We start from the raw sequence: 12,125 nt of genomic DNA, 5'->3' as shown, positions 1-12,125 counted from the left end.
TGCCGCGTCGAGATCATCTCTGCATCGCCTGCGTGTCATCATCATTCACCTCCTGGAAAACGGATAATTCGAACGAAGAAGTCGGACAACATGTGAGTGGTTCTCTTGCACACGAGACGGTTCGAATGATGGGAAACACATCACTCTACACCTTTCCGGCGGCGCACATTGATGATTTTGTCGTTGACTGACTTTCCCCTAGGATTTTCCACCAGACCGACCGAGGCGGCGACCAGGGAGTGACAAGCACACGCATCCGCTACCCGAGCCCGCCACCACGCGAAAATGATGCCGTGTTACAATTTTTGACCAAAGATCGCGGATTCGGTCGTTTCCAGCCACGACACACCCCATCAGACGTCTGCGCAGCACAAGACGTAGCGCTCGGCGCCGCGGGCAACCGCAATCTCACCATCAGACCACCCCCGTCTCGCGCCGATAGTGTTGCACCAGCAGCAGAGAAGAAGAAGAAGAAGATGCATCGCATCTCTGCTGCCTCGGCAGCAGAAGACGACGACTACGCCGTGAAGGCACCACCACCACCCCCATCATCATCATCACCACCACCACCACCCGCACCACCAGCATCACTGATGCACCCCAGCCCGCCGTCCAGCCGCTCCCTCGCTGCCCGCGCCGCCTCGCCAAAACGGCGTTTCTCCAGCATCTCCGCATCCGCCGCCCCGTCAGAAGAGCACCCAGATCAGGCAGCGGCAGCAGCACCACCACGGAGGGAGCGCAAGGGCAAGGGCCGCATTGGTACGGTGCGGGCGAGTGAGCTCGTCAACCTCGCGGTGAATGCCGAGGGCCTGGACCCCTCTCGGCAGGAGCCGCGGGTCCGAATGGAGTATCTCTCCAAAGGCAAGTGGTACGAGGTCACGGGGGGCCGGCCCTTGTGGGCGGAAGATGAGAGGGAGAGAGTCGTCTCGGCGGGCTTGCCCTCCCTGGGCAGGCGTACCAGGGCATCTCCTGGAAAATACGCCCAATAGAGGGAAAGAGAGAGAGAGAAAGAGAGCGAGCTGCTGTTAGATGGGGAGAAAAATGAATAATGAAAAAAGTTTTCTATGCTGACGGACTCTTTCTTGTTGTCCATCGGTTGTATGAATTTTCCATTGGTTGTTATTAATTTGACGATGAAGACTGCTCTACTAATCCGCAGAGAGGCTCGCCCCAACAGTAGGTATCCCCGCCCACACACATCCTTCAAATCACCATTCCCGAAGCTTCCTTCCGCACCCATTCACCAGATAGACAGCGAAACGGAGAGAAATGTGCTTTACCCGGCAACCGCGACCTAAGCAAACCTTCCCCCCTTCCCCCTTCGAAACTTTTCGAAATTCAGAGCCCTGAACTGCTTCATCCCCGTCCGTCCGTTTTTGACATGACATGACATGAGCTATGAACGAATAAGGCAAAAGATCCATATTTTGCCCTGCCCTGCCCTGGCCTGCCCTAGCCTGGAAATTAATCCTTCAAAAGGCAGCTGTTCGCTGTTCTGATAAAATTCACCCAAGTCATTGAGATTAAGTCGGTAAGGTAGGAAAGAAGAAAGTCGTGCATTGTTGTGCGTTTACATTGTTTGCGAAGGGAAAAGAAAAGAGATAAAAGGAAGAAAGAAAGAAAGAAAGATTCACTGCATAGATGGGGTGGGTTTGAGGTATGTGATCTCCTAGTAAAGGGAGGTGTCAGCTATTGAAATATCGACCGTCGACGGTTGATTGTTGATTGTAGATTGTAGATAAGGTAAGGTATTGTTGGGTAGTGTTGATAGCAAGAGAGAGGGAGAGAGAGAGAGATGAGGGAGATATGTAGAAAAGAATTTGGATGAGAAGGGAAAGGAGGAGGAAGGATAGAAAGGAAGAGAGAAAGGAAGCAGGGAAGGGATTAATAGGTAAGGAAATTTGAGGGCTTATGGCTAGGAGTCTATCTAATCACAGTAGCGGGAAAAAATGGCGAGGTGAAATTGTGCTTTTGTTCCATTTTTTCTGTTTTATTTGAGCTAAAGGTATCCCCACGAGGAATTTTAGTAGAGACGACGATGACGATGACGAAGATGTTTTTTTTGGGGCATGGTGCGCGATGTCCACCACACACATACAGACCATCAGCATGATTTTCTCGATATCTTATCGTGATTCTTGTATATAACCTGTGATCTGTTACCCCTCATCACTACAACGGCAGGCTATATCGTTTTTTATTTCGATCGTGCTCTCTGCTTTTTTGTTATATCCGCTTCTAGTCTCAGGTTGTCGGGCCTCAATCTTGACCTTACCAAAAAAAAAATTCTCTCTCACTCTCGCTTTGTTCTGCCTCGACTGCTTCTATCGAGTATGTTCCACCCGGTACTAGAACGAGAGAGAGAGTCAGGGCGTTGGACCGTGTCGCGCTAAACCGAGCAGGGGAAGGTCATAACAAGATATTCGAGAAGCATATTTTCTTTTTAAAGATGAAGGCTGGATTTCCTCGAAAGACCAGTTGCATATATGGAGTAGCAATCCAGCAGAGGAGAGCAGCATTGCAGCTGGCAGTCGACAGTGCGAGGGGATGGTGATGGCCTGATCAACAAGATCGAGCGCCGGTGAGCCAACGCAGCAGCGCTGTGTATGTCGTTGGGATGCTGGGGGTGCTCGGGGGTAGTCTTGCTCTGTGTATCTGTCGTTGATCCAGGGAGCGCTGAAATGGTCGACCGCGTGACCAGATCTCTGGGATGCTACAGTCGCCCTCGACTGGCCCATGTATGTTCTTGGCGATCGCGAGTGCCAGCATGTCATGCGGCAAGACACAATTCGAGACAAGTCGGAGGAGCCTTGAGTGTCTTGACCAGCTAGTAATAAAACGGACGGGCCTCGTCTACCAGGACCGTCCGTACGTGTGTGGAGTGCATGTACGGAGACAGCTCAACCTCCGCCCTTTGCTCCTGTGGCGCTGAGAGCAATATACGACGCGTTATGTCGAGTTACTGTTGTCTGCGCAGCTCCAAGGGCTAGTTCGCTCTGCATTAATGATCTCCAAGATCGCACCATAAGTACCACCAACGGTGACAAATGTGCCGCCAATGATCAACAACATTGCAGTGGCGAAATTGAAGTAGAAGAACCAGTTCCGAGTGGGTCTGCTAAAGTTTTCGGCTTGCCACCAGCCCGAGTTGTCGTACAGCCACATCAGGCCTGTCGGTTGGAAACAGGTAATCGTCGCAAGCAGCGCGCCGACAAGAGACAGCAGTTGACTGAAGACCGGAATGGCATTTCCCAGAATGTACGCCACTGCAGTGATTGTCCCCGTGCATCCCAGCCACGACATCCAATGGATGGGTGTGTTCGATGTGAGGTGGCGGGTGTTGCGCATGAAGCGGATGAAGATGGTCTTGGCGGGCATGTGAATGAACAACATGCAGCTGGCGATCAGACCCGGCAGAGCAATGCCATAGCACACTTTCTTCATAAGAGTTCCTGCAGAGCCCAGAGCTGGAGATGAGACGTATGATCCACAGTAATAGTAGACCACAATGCCGATGCAGAGGTAGACGACGGTGACACTGCCCTGGGCGACGCAGAGCGAGCGCGTGAACTTGCGAGGATCCCTCATTTCTGCGTAGCAAGCAAAGAAGGCAGGCAGGCAAGAGAAGGCAAAGACAATGGTCGAGACGGACGAGATGGCTTCCGCGAACGTCGGCGAGCCAAACAGCTTGTAGTCGCTCTTGTACTCGCCCGTCTGGGGGGCAGCAGCAGGCCGCTCTTGGACCCCGACAGCAATGGTCAGGGTGAAGATGGCAGTGAGGATTCCAGCGACACCCGCCCACGCAATCCACGACACTTTGGCCAGAGTTTGAATACTTCCGAAGCAGAAACCGATGAGGGCAGCCACGGCAACAAAGATGGCCGTGCAAGCGCCGTGGACGGACAACGAATTGATGGCAATGGAAATACTGATCATGGCGGACGCCGCGATGAAGGTGAATTGAGCGACGAAAGCCCAGAAGAACGTCTCGCGACCAAAGGCACCGGCAATGAGTCGTCCTGCATCGTCGATTCCATATACGTGAGGGTGCTTGATCTTGAATTGGCCCACCATCCACGCGGCCCAGGTGGTCATGAATGCGATGAGGAGGATCATGATAATTCCCGGAATCATGCCCAAGACATCGAATGCACCTGGGATGCCGAGTACTCCCAAGCCGACCTGAGTCTTGAACATGAGAATCGCAGTCCCAGCCCAGCCAACCTAGTATGTTCGTCAGTGAGACGTTGTGATGATCAATCTTCATGCTCGTCACTCACATCGCGATAGTTGGGACCATCTTCGCTCAGTTGCCCAAAGACATCTTGGGGCGCATCATTCGATTTGGCCAGGCTCTCAACCTCGCCGAGACCATTCGTCGACACAGGAGCCAGGCTCGCCTCGTGTGCTTTCTTGCTGTCCAGGAGCATGGTTGGTCCTATATTGTGCAAAGTCGAAGTGGTATTGTCATGTCATGGCGAGAAAGATGGCGGGAGATTCTGGTGCTTTTTGAAAGAAAGTGGATCGAGTTCGCAAGGACGTGGCCTTGGAGCACCACTGAATAGGAAGCTATTACCATACTATTGCCATCATAGCGGCTACCGACGGAGCGACGGACAGCAGACCAAAAGGTAGTGTGCGTATCCACATGTTATGAGACTAAGTTTTTGTTGGCGCCCTGGGTTCGCAGAAGGCTAGAACTAGCGCGAACACCACATGCTCGCGTAGAGTCGCCTGTGATTTTCATGGCAATTGAAGGACCACAGACGTCTTGTCGTCCAATTGTTGAGTACCGTACCTTAGGGGCTTCTCACAGCGAGCACTTGTTGACCGCCGGAAGCCGATGTTTGTCTCGCGAGGATCGAGATATGAGACAAACCGAATTTTCCGGGGCTTAGTTCTATTCGAGAAGCCCCGAACACGCACCGTCTTGGCAGCTTGTCCTTCTGCCCAGGCATTGGCATCGACGTCTTGTCTCAGTGCAAAGTCGTGTTCACGTTTGAGGGTTGATGAGGAAGAAGTAGTTGTAAGCGAACTGGTATCATTCAAGCCTTTGTGGCAGCACCCTTTCCGAGACATTTCTCTGTCAATTCCTTCTAGTTTGCTTCCAGAACAGCGGGCTGCCGGCTTGACCAAGCCCTCCGCTGCACGAGAATACGGATTAACGGTATTATACTGCAAAGACAACGATATCTTCGCTGCAGCTACAGTGACGGTGTGTGCCTCGGGAAAGCTTTTCCTGCAGCCTTGCTGTGAATGACACGTGTGCCTGAATGCTCCTACTTTCCTGCCTCCTAGTCGTAGGAGGTAATTCCATACACGGTTCGTTTGGCGATGCATTCGTCGATCGCCAAGCGCCTCCGCTCATGCACATCGGTAGCCGTTCACTTCAACCCCCCATGAAACTGGTTGAGAATGACTTCCCAGCTCATGTGACAGGTACTCTGCGCTGTGCGTGCAACGCGGTATTGTTGCTCAGGCTGAAGCGTTGCTTTGGCCCCCCGAGTTTGTTCCAGTGCGGAACCCGGTACCAAAGGAAGCTTATATGCCAAGCACCTGTCCAGTGAGGTGCAAATAAGGCACTGGAGTGTGCGATTCGAGGCTCAGCCCGTTTGCACAGAACTATATCGAATCGGTGCCAGGCGGAATGAGTGGGCGGTCCATGGCTGTACCACGGCACTCTCTGTACACTTCACCGAGAAATGGGCCATTCCCCGCCAGACTGACGATAGAGAAGCCTCCTTTTACCGTCCTAGACATCTCCTCGACAGAGTACGACCAAATCAGTCTCGGTGGTTCTGGAGCCCCGCCGCCTAGGGACAGAATGTTGAGGCCATGGCCATGTGCCACTTTAGAGAGTCTTTTGTTGTTTGAGGATGGGAAGCTGGAACCACGAGTGTGAACGATGATATATCAAGAGAGAAATAGGAGGGGCGGGGGAGAGAGAGTTGGAGAGAGGATAAGAGGGTGAGAAAGTAAGAAAAGTTCCTCCACAATGACGCCAAGAATTTAATCTCCCGCCCTCATCCTCCCTCCCCAACAACAAAATTATCATCATCATCATTAGTTTCCCCGTCCATTGTCATTCAACTGCTGTGACTTTGACCTCCTCGATACCATCAAATGCTGGATGCAATATCACAGACGGTCACTAGCCACTTGAGCACTTGAGGACCCTCGTGCCTTCGTAGCAGCAGCAGCATAATCGTCAGTGGTAGAGCAAGACCACGACATAGATTTCGTCAAAATGTGGTTTCGCAAGGAGCTCCTCGCTCTGTCGACAGCGATATGCATCACGCACGCAACCACCCCGAAGCAGCCGAACATTGTCCTCATCCTGACAGACGATCAAGATAACTGGTCATCACTCGACTATATGCCATTGCTCCAGAAACATATTGCCGATCAAGGCACGACTTTTAATCAGCACTACTGCACCGTTGCCATCTGCTGTCCCAGTAGAGTCAATATCTGGACGGGTCAGGCAGCTCACAATACGAATGTGACCGACTTGTTCGTTAGAAGTGCTGATATGAGAGCTGACAGGAGCTGATCTTGTGGGGCAGATTTCCTCCATACGGGGGCTATCCAGTTTTTGTCAAGAACGGCCTCAACGAGAATTGGCTTCCGGTCTGGCTGCAGGCAGAAGGCTACAACACGTATTACACAGGAAAACTGTTCAACTCGCATAGTGTACACAACCACAGGAATCCGCCCGTCAACGGCTTCAACGGGTCCGACTTTCTTCTCGACCCCTATACATACTCGTATTGGAAATCTCAAATGAGTCGCAACCATGCCGATCCCGTCAGCTATGAAGGCCAATACTCCCCTGACGTGGTCGCCGAGAAGACGTATGGCTGGCTGGACGAGGCAGCCTCGCACCATGATCGGCCGTTCTTCATCGTTGCAGCGCCCATTGCACCGCACAGCGACCAGGATCCCGAAGCGCGCGGCGTCATGACAGCCCCTCAGTATGCCCCACGACATGCGCACCTATTTCAGGACTATCAGATCCCTCGCACGGCCAACTTCAATCCCGAGGCGGCTTCGGGCGTCAGTTGGGTCAAGAATCTGGCCCCGTTGAATGCGACTGTGGTGGAGTACAACGATGAGTACCAGAGAAGCAGACTTCGTGCTCTGCAGTCAGTCGACGAGATGGTCGAGCAGATTGTAGAGCGTCTCGACAGCCACGGTCTGCTCGACACCACATACATCATCTACACCACTGACAATGGCTACCACATCTCTCAACATCGTCTGCCACCAGGCAAGGAATGTCCCTTTGAGACCGACATCAACGTTCCACTCCTAATACGAGGGCCGGGCGTCCCACGTGGCCAGGTCGCTGGCATCGTCAGTTCCCACACGGACCTAGCTCCCACCATCTTGAAGCTCGCTGGTCAAAATCGACCCGATCTCGATGGTACTCCCATACCATTATCATCGACGGAAGCAGAGCAGCTGATGAAACCAGCGACATCCGGAGAGCACGTCAATATCGAATTCTGGGGCCGTGCTCTACCCGAAGGACAATACGGCAAACTCGGCGACGATCCTCTTCTCCCGGGTTACCCTCGTGTATCGGCACGGAATAACACGTACAAAGCCCTTCGAATCGTCGCAGCCGAATACAGTTTCCTCTACACTGTCTGGTGCACAGGCGAGCGAGAACTCTACAACATGCATAAAGACCCCGATCAGATTCACAATCTTTTCCAAAATCACCACCTTCTTGACATGTCGCCCGCTAAACAACACCACCACCAACAGATTCTCGCAGACCGCACTCTCCACCAACTCTCCACCCGCCTCGACACCTTACTCCTCGTCCTCAAAACCTGCAAATCCCACACCTGTCGCAAACCCTGGGAGACATTACATCCCAACGGAAACGTCCAAACTCTCCAAGACGCGCTCCAATCGCAATATGATGAATTTTACGCCTCGCAACCTCGCGTGGAATTTTCTTCTTGTCCGTTGGGGTATTTGGTTGATGAGGAAGGGCCGCAATTGGTGAATGTTTGGAATGAGGAGGATAGGATGAAGGGTGAGAGGGGAGGAGGAGGATGGGGGAAGGAGATTTTGGTGTAGGGAGATTTACCTGCCTACCTTACTGATATATAAGGTACTGTAGCTACCTTAGTTACCTAAGGGTAGGTAGTTAGCTTGTAGTATCTAATCTCATCTAATCCGATCCAGTCTAAATTTTTTTTCTCCTCCTCCTCCTCCTCCTACTCTTACCCAAGCTGTGATGAGAATTCACTATACAGTTGTGTAGTCTAACAGACAGACAGGAAAAAGAAGAATCTGACTACTCAGTCGACTCCTTTTTTGCTGGGCGACGAGAGAGAGAGATGTGTTGTGTTGTGTTGTCGGGAGAAAAAACTATAAGGGATCCGAAGTCATAAAAAAAGTAGGGTAATGATCTGGTAGAGGGTGATCTGGTAGAGAGTAAATAGGGAAGGGAAGGGGAAGATGACATCCGGGTAGGTAGTAGATTTTGGAGTAACTCTTACTACATGTACTATATATCTTAACCAAAGACTAATATTGCAGTAGTAGATAGGAAATGGAGTCGATGTCAACCCTTTTTTTTGCATTGGACTCTATCAAATTTGTTTGATGAAAAACCAAACGAAGAAAATGGAAAATAGAAAAAGAAAAAAAGAAAAGAAAAAAAGGACGAAAAAGAGGAAAAAAACAACCAGATCTTCTGATCCAATCCAGTCAGTCCATCCAGTCATGCTACACTCCACAATTTATGCAAACCTCGTCTTCTCACCTCGTATCCCCATTTTTTTCTTTTGTTTTCATCCTTGGCATTGTCACCGGCATCACTAGCCGAAAAGCCCTTCTTTTCCCTTCGTATAAGCCCTCGTATTTCCTTTCCTTTGGTACCGACTTGCTGCGAGATTTTATACATTCCTTTTGGGAAGAGTGTGCCCCGATGTTGATCCTATTCGTAGATGTGGATTGTTGATGGGGTTTTTAATGTTGTCAGCATCGTCATTGTCACATCTTGGCTGCTGGCTACGGGCTTGGATTGGGATGGGGGGGAGAATGGTAGGTGAAGTGTTCTGGTGATGGAAAGGGGAGGGGGGATGGGAGCTACAATAAAACAACAACAACAACAACAACAACAACAACAACAACAACATCAACAAACAACAACATCAACAAACAACACCTCCAGTACCACTCTGGTCGTATAGAAACAAGTTGTCGGAACGAGCTAGGATCCGATCCGATGCCCGCCCCAATAGGACAGACCACGCCAAGAGTACAGAAGGAAGAGAATTCATCTCTACTAGGCTAGTAGACTAGTAGCCATGTCTCAGCTTTTCTTACCATTTACATATGTAGGGACGGGGAACGGAAAAAGAGAAACAAGTAATAATAAAAAACAATGGCTAAGAAGGTAGACGCGCGTTTAGAAAAGAAATTTGACTTTTTCCCTGGAAGTACTTGTACTGTACCTGAATAGAAGAATGAAAAGAAAAGTCAATTCTCCTATTATCATCACGCCATGCCATTGCCATGCGTATGCCAATGCAAGGTTCGTGTCACTTTGTAGTCTGTACTACTTTTTCCCTTCCCTTGCCTTGCCTTGCCATGAACCCTACTACCCCTACACTGCCTACACTGCCTACATCTACCCGACACCCGTTCGTTTGGCGGTTTTTTCCTTCCTTTCCTGCATTTTGCCCCAGCGGATCCCGTCGGGTACCTGAGCCACATATTACGTTTGCATAGCGAGAGAGAACTACTGGATACTGTACCTGTATCTCTGTACCTGTATCTACTTCTATATATACATCTCTCTATACAGATTTTGTGTATAAGAGAAAGGCATGTAAACTTCCCGCGCGTGCGTTATCCTTATCCCATCCCTCTATCTATCTATCTATCTACCCTCCCCAGCCTCTTCTGTTGAACTTTACCAACCAACCACACGTCACACACTACTAGCCATCCATCCTTCACTCACCCTCTCACCGGTTATAAAAAAACCCACCACCACCTCACCACACCTCACCAACAAAAAAAAACCATGGGCCTCCCCCCCGCAGCCGTAATCGTCATCGCCCTCGTCTCCTCCGGCGCAGCAGTCCTCATCGCCTTTGCCCTCTCCTCCTCATACATGAAAGCCCGCCGCGCCGAAGACGATCAAAACCGGCTGGAAATGCAATCTGATCAACGCGGGTATATGAATGATGTTCGTGATCGGAATAAACAGATTATGATGATGGAGAATGGGTATGGGGTTTATCGTGGTGGTGGTGGGCAAAATACTCATTCTTCGTATTTGAATTCGAATGCTGCGATGAGGTATGAGGGGCAGAGGGAGGCCGGAGTGGTGAGGCCGGAGATGCAGGCGAGGACGGAGACGGAGGGGAGTAGTGATGTTTTGGGGTGAGAGGGGGGAGGATTTGGGAAGGATTGGGAAGAAGGAATGAATGAATGGAAAAGGGAAAGATGAATAAGAAAGGAGTTATCGTTGGTTGGTTTTTTTTGTTGTTATGAATTTGGGGGGTGTTTTTTTGGAAGGAGGGGTTGAGATGAGTTGGTGGGGGATGGAGGGATTGTCATAGGTGAGTTTTGTTTTCTTTTTCTTTTTCTTCTTCCTCTTCGTCTTCTTCTTCTTCTTCTTCTTCTTCATCATAATACCAGTTGTAGATGATCATATTAATCATCACATACATATGTATTATGCTGAGCTAACACAATCATTAATAGAACTTGCGTTCTGTTGCTCGTACGCGCCCGCGCGCGCATGGAGAGTCAAGTCACTCAACCACCAACCACTCATGAACCAATCGATATCTTGGTTCATTCATTTCTCCTTCTGCTGCGCGGAAGAAGAAGAAGAAAAATTGAAATGAAACGAAACGCGTCAACGATACCCCGACGGAAAAAGTTTAACGAAAGAAACTCAGTCCGATATTCCATTCGGATGATACATGATGGAAAATAAACACGTCCGCATGCCATGCGAGGTCGAAAAAGAAAAAAATGGGAGATTATGATGTGAATCATCAACCATCTGCCATCGACCAACAACTCTACTCCACTTCACTCCCCCCTTCTGGTCATGCATGGAAGCAGCAGCAGTAGCAGAGAACCGATCCGATCCGATGTAGTTGTGGTTGGTGGTGGTGCTTTTCATTGTCTCTACTGCCCACTCCAGAGCCACAGAGCCGGTGATTGGTGGAGTTCTTCCTCTCGATGGAAAATATGTCTGGCCGAAACATCCCATGGTGGTTATTAGGATTGCTACAAAGTAAGCGGTCTACAAATACGAAAGGAACGAGCGAACGGACGGACGGATGGACCACTTTATTGGACCGGTCATTCTCGTCTTTCGCGTGACGATATCTTCTCGCAACGGGACATGCTACTGGGCTGTTATTATTGTTTTCGTCGTTGGTGTGTATTGGTCGATCACGAAAACTGTCGCTGTCCGAAGATCTTCCTGCTGCTGCTACTGCTACTGCGGCCTCCGAAGCTCCACGATCAGTGGTCCAGCACATCCAATATATTCCAGACAGTATATCTCACGGTGAAAAAGTAGTAGTCCCCGGTTTGAAAGCACCTCCAAGAGGAGACTTTCATACTGCGAGCATACCACGGGGGAGGACAGTCCTTATCCCCCCTCTCCCATGGGGATGGCGGGAATGGAGTCCGCTATCTCAACAAAAGGGGGAGGGGAAAGCCCTGAATACTTATCTAGGGTGACAGACTGTTGGGGAGAGACTAGAGTAGACTGCAATACGGACTGTTGTCACACGTACCGTTGTGGATGCGGAGCGTGGTTATACAGACCCAGGCTCTGTTGCGACATGTCCTGCTGTGATACGTACTGTACCGTACCGTATCGTACCGTTGCAACTAGGTACCCTGCTGTATGGTGAAAGTTTGAAAATGTTCATTGTGAGTGATTTGTTCTGGAAATTATGGGTGTGAGGTGAAGGTATTGTTGTTGGGTAGATTCTTCGTGCTTGCGCCTTTGGCAGAACGGTTTATACGTGGAGAATATATATATTAGATAGGTACAGATACCTTACGGAGGTGGAGGTACCTAGAGAGGAACTTCAATAGCGTCTTGGCGATGGAGGTGGCGG

The 12,125-nt window shown here is 50.2% G+C and overlaps 4 protein-coding genes across 4 annotated transcripts; 3 read left to right on the top strand and 1 right to left on the bottom strand.

The window, feature by feature from the left end:
• Positions 1–202: 202 nt before the first annotated feature.
• On the top strand, positions 203–989 carry SEPMUDRAFT_135071 (uncharacterized protein; the record flags this gene model as incomplete). Its single annotated transcript, XM_016902679.1, has 1 exon — positions 203–989. Exon 1 carries the CDS (start codon positions 477–479, stop codon positions 987–989), a length of 513 nt encoding a protein of 170 aa, XP_016758919.1. The 5' UTR covers positions 203–476.
• A 1,960-nt stretch (positions 990–2,949) lies between these two features.
• Positions 2,950–4,430, bottom strand: SEPMUDRAFT_49266 (uncharacterized protein; the record flags this gene model as incomplete). The annotated part of the gene is made up of 3 exons (XM_016909106.1): positions 2,950–3,928; positions 3,986–4,224; positions 4,281–4,430. 3 exons carry the CDS (start codon positions 4,428–4,430, stop codon positions 2,950–2,952), a joined length of 1,368 nt encoding a protein of 455 aa, XP_016758918.1.
• A 1,874-nt stretch (positions 4,431–6,304) lies between these two features.
• On the top strand, positions 6,305–8,043 carry SEPMUDRAFT_90232 (Arylsulphatase; the record flags this gene model as incomplete). The annotated part of the gene is made up of 2 exons (XM_016910525.1): positions 6,305–6,513; positions 6,567–8,043. Coding segments are annotated over exons 1-2 (1,614 nt in total), but the record flags the coding sequence as incomplete, so codon positions are not given.
• A 2,011-nt stretch (positions 8,044–10,054) lies between these two features.
• On the top strand, positions 10,055–10,420 carry SEPMUDRAFT_110053 (uncharacterized protein; the record flags this gene model as incomplete). Its single annotated transcript, XM_016900821.1, has 1 exon — positions 10,055–10,420. The coding sequence occupies one exon, from the start codon at positions 10,055–10,057 to the stop codon at positions 10,418–10,420; it is 366 nt and encodes a 121-aa protein (XP_016758916.1).
• Between the last annotated feature and the right edge of the window lie 1,705 nt (positions 10,421–12,125).

Source organism: Sphaerulina musiva, assembly GCF_000320565.1.
Source record: "Sphaerulina musiva SO2202 unplaced genomic scaffold SEPMUscaffold_8, whole genome shotgun sequence".
Lineage (NCBI taxonomy): Eukaryota > Fungi > Ascomycota > Dothideomycetes > Mycosphaerellales > Mycosphaerellaceae > Sphaerulina > Sphaerulina musiva.
Note: the sequence above shows the minus strand (reverse complement) of the source record. Positions and strands in the feature narration are given on the sequence as shown.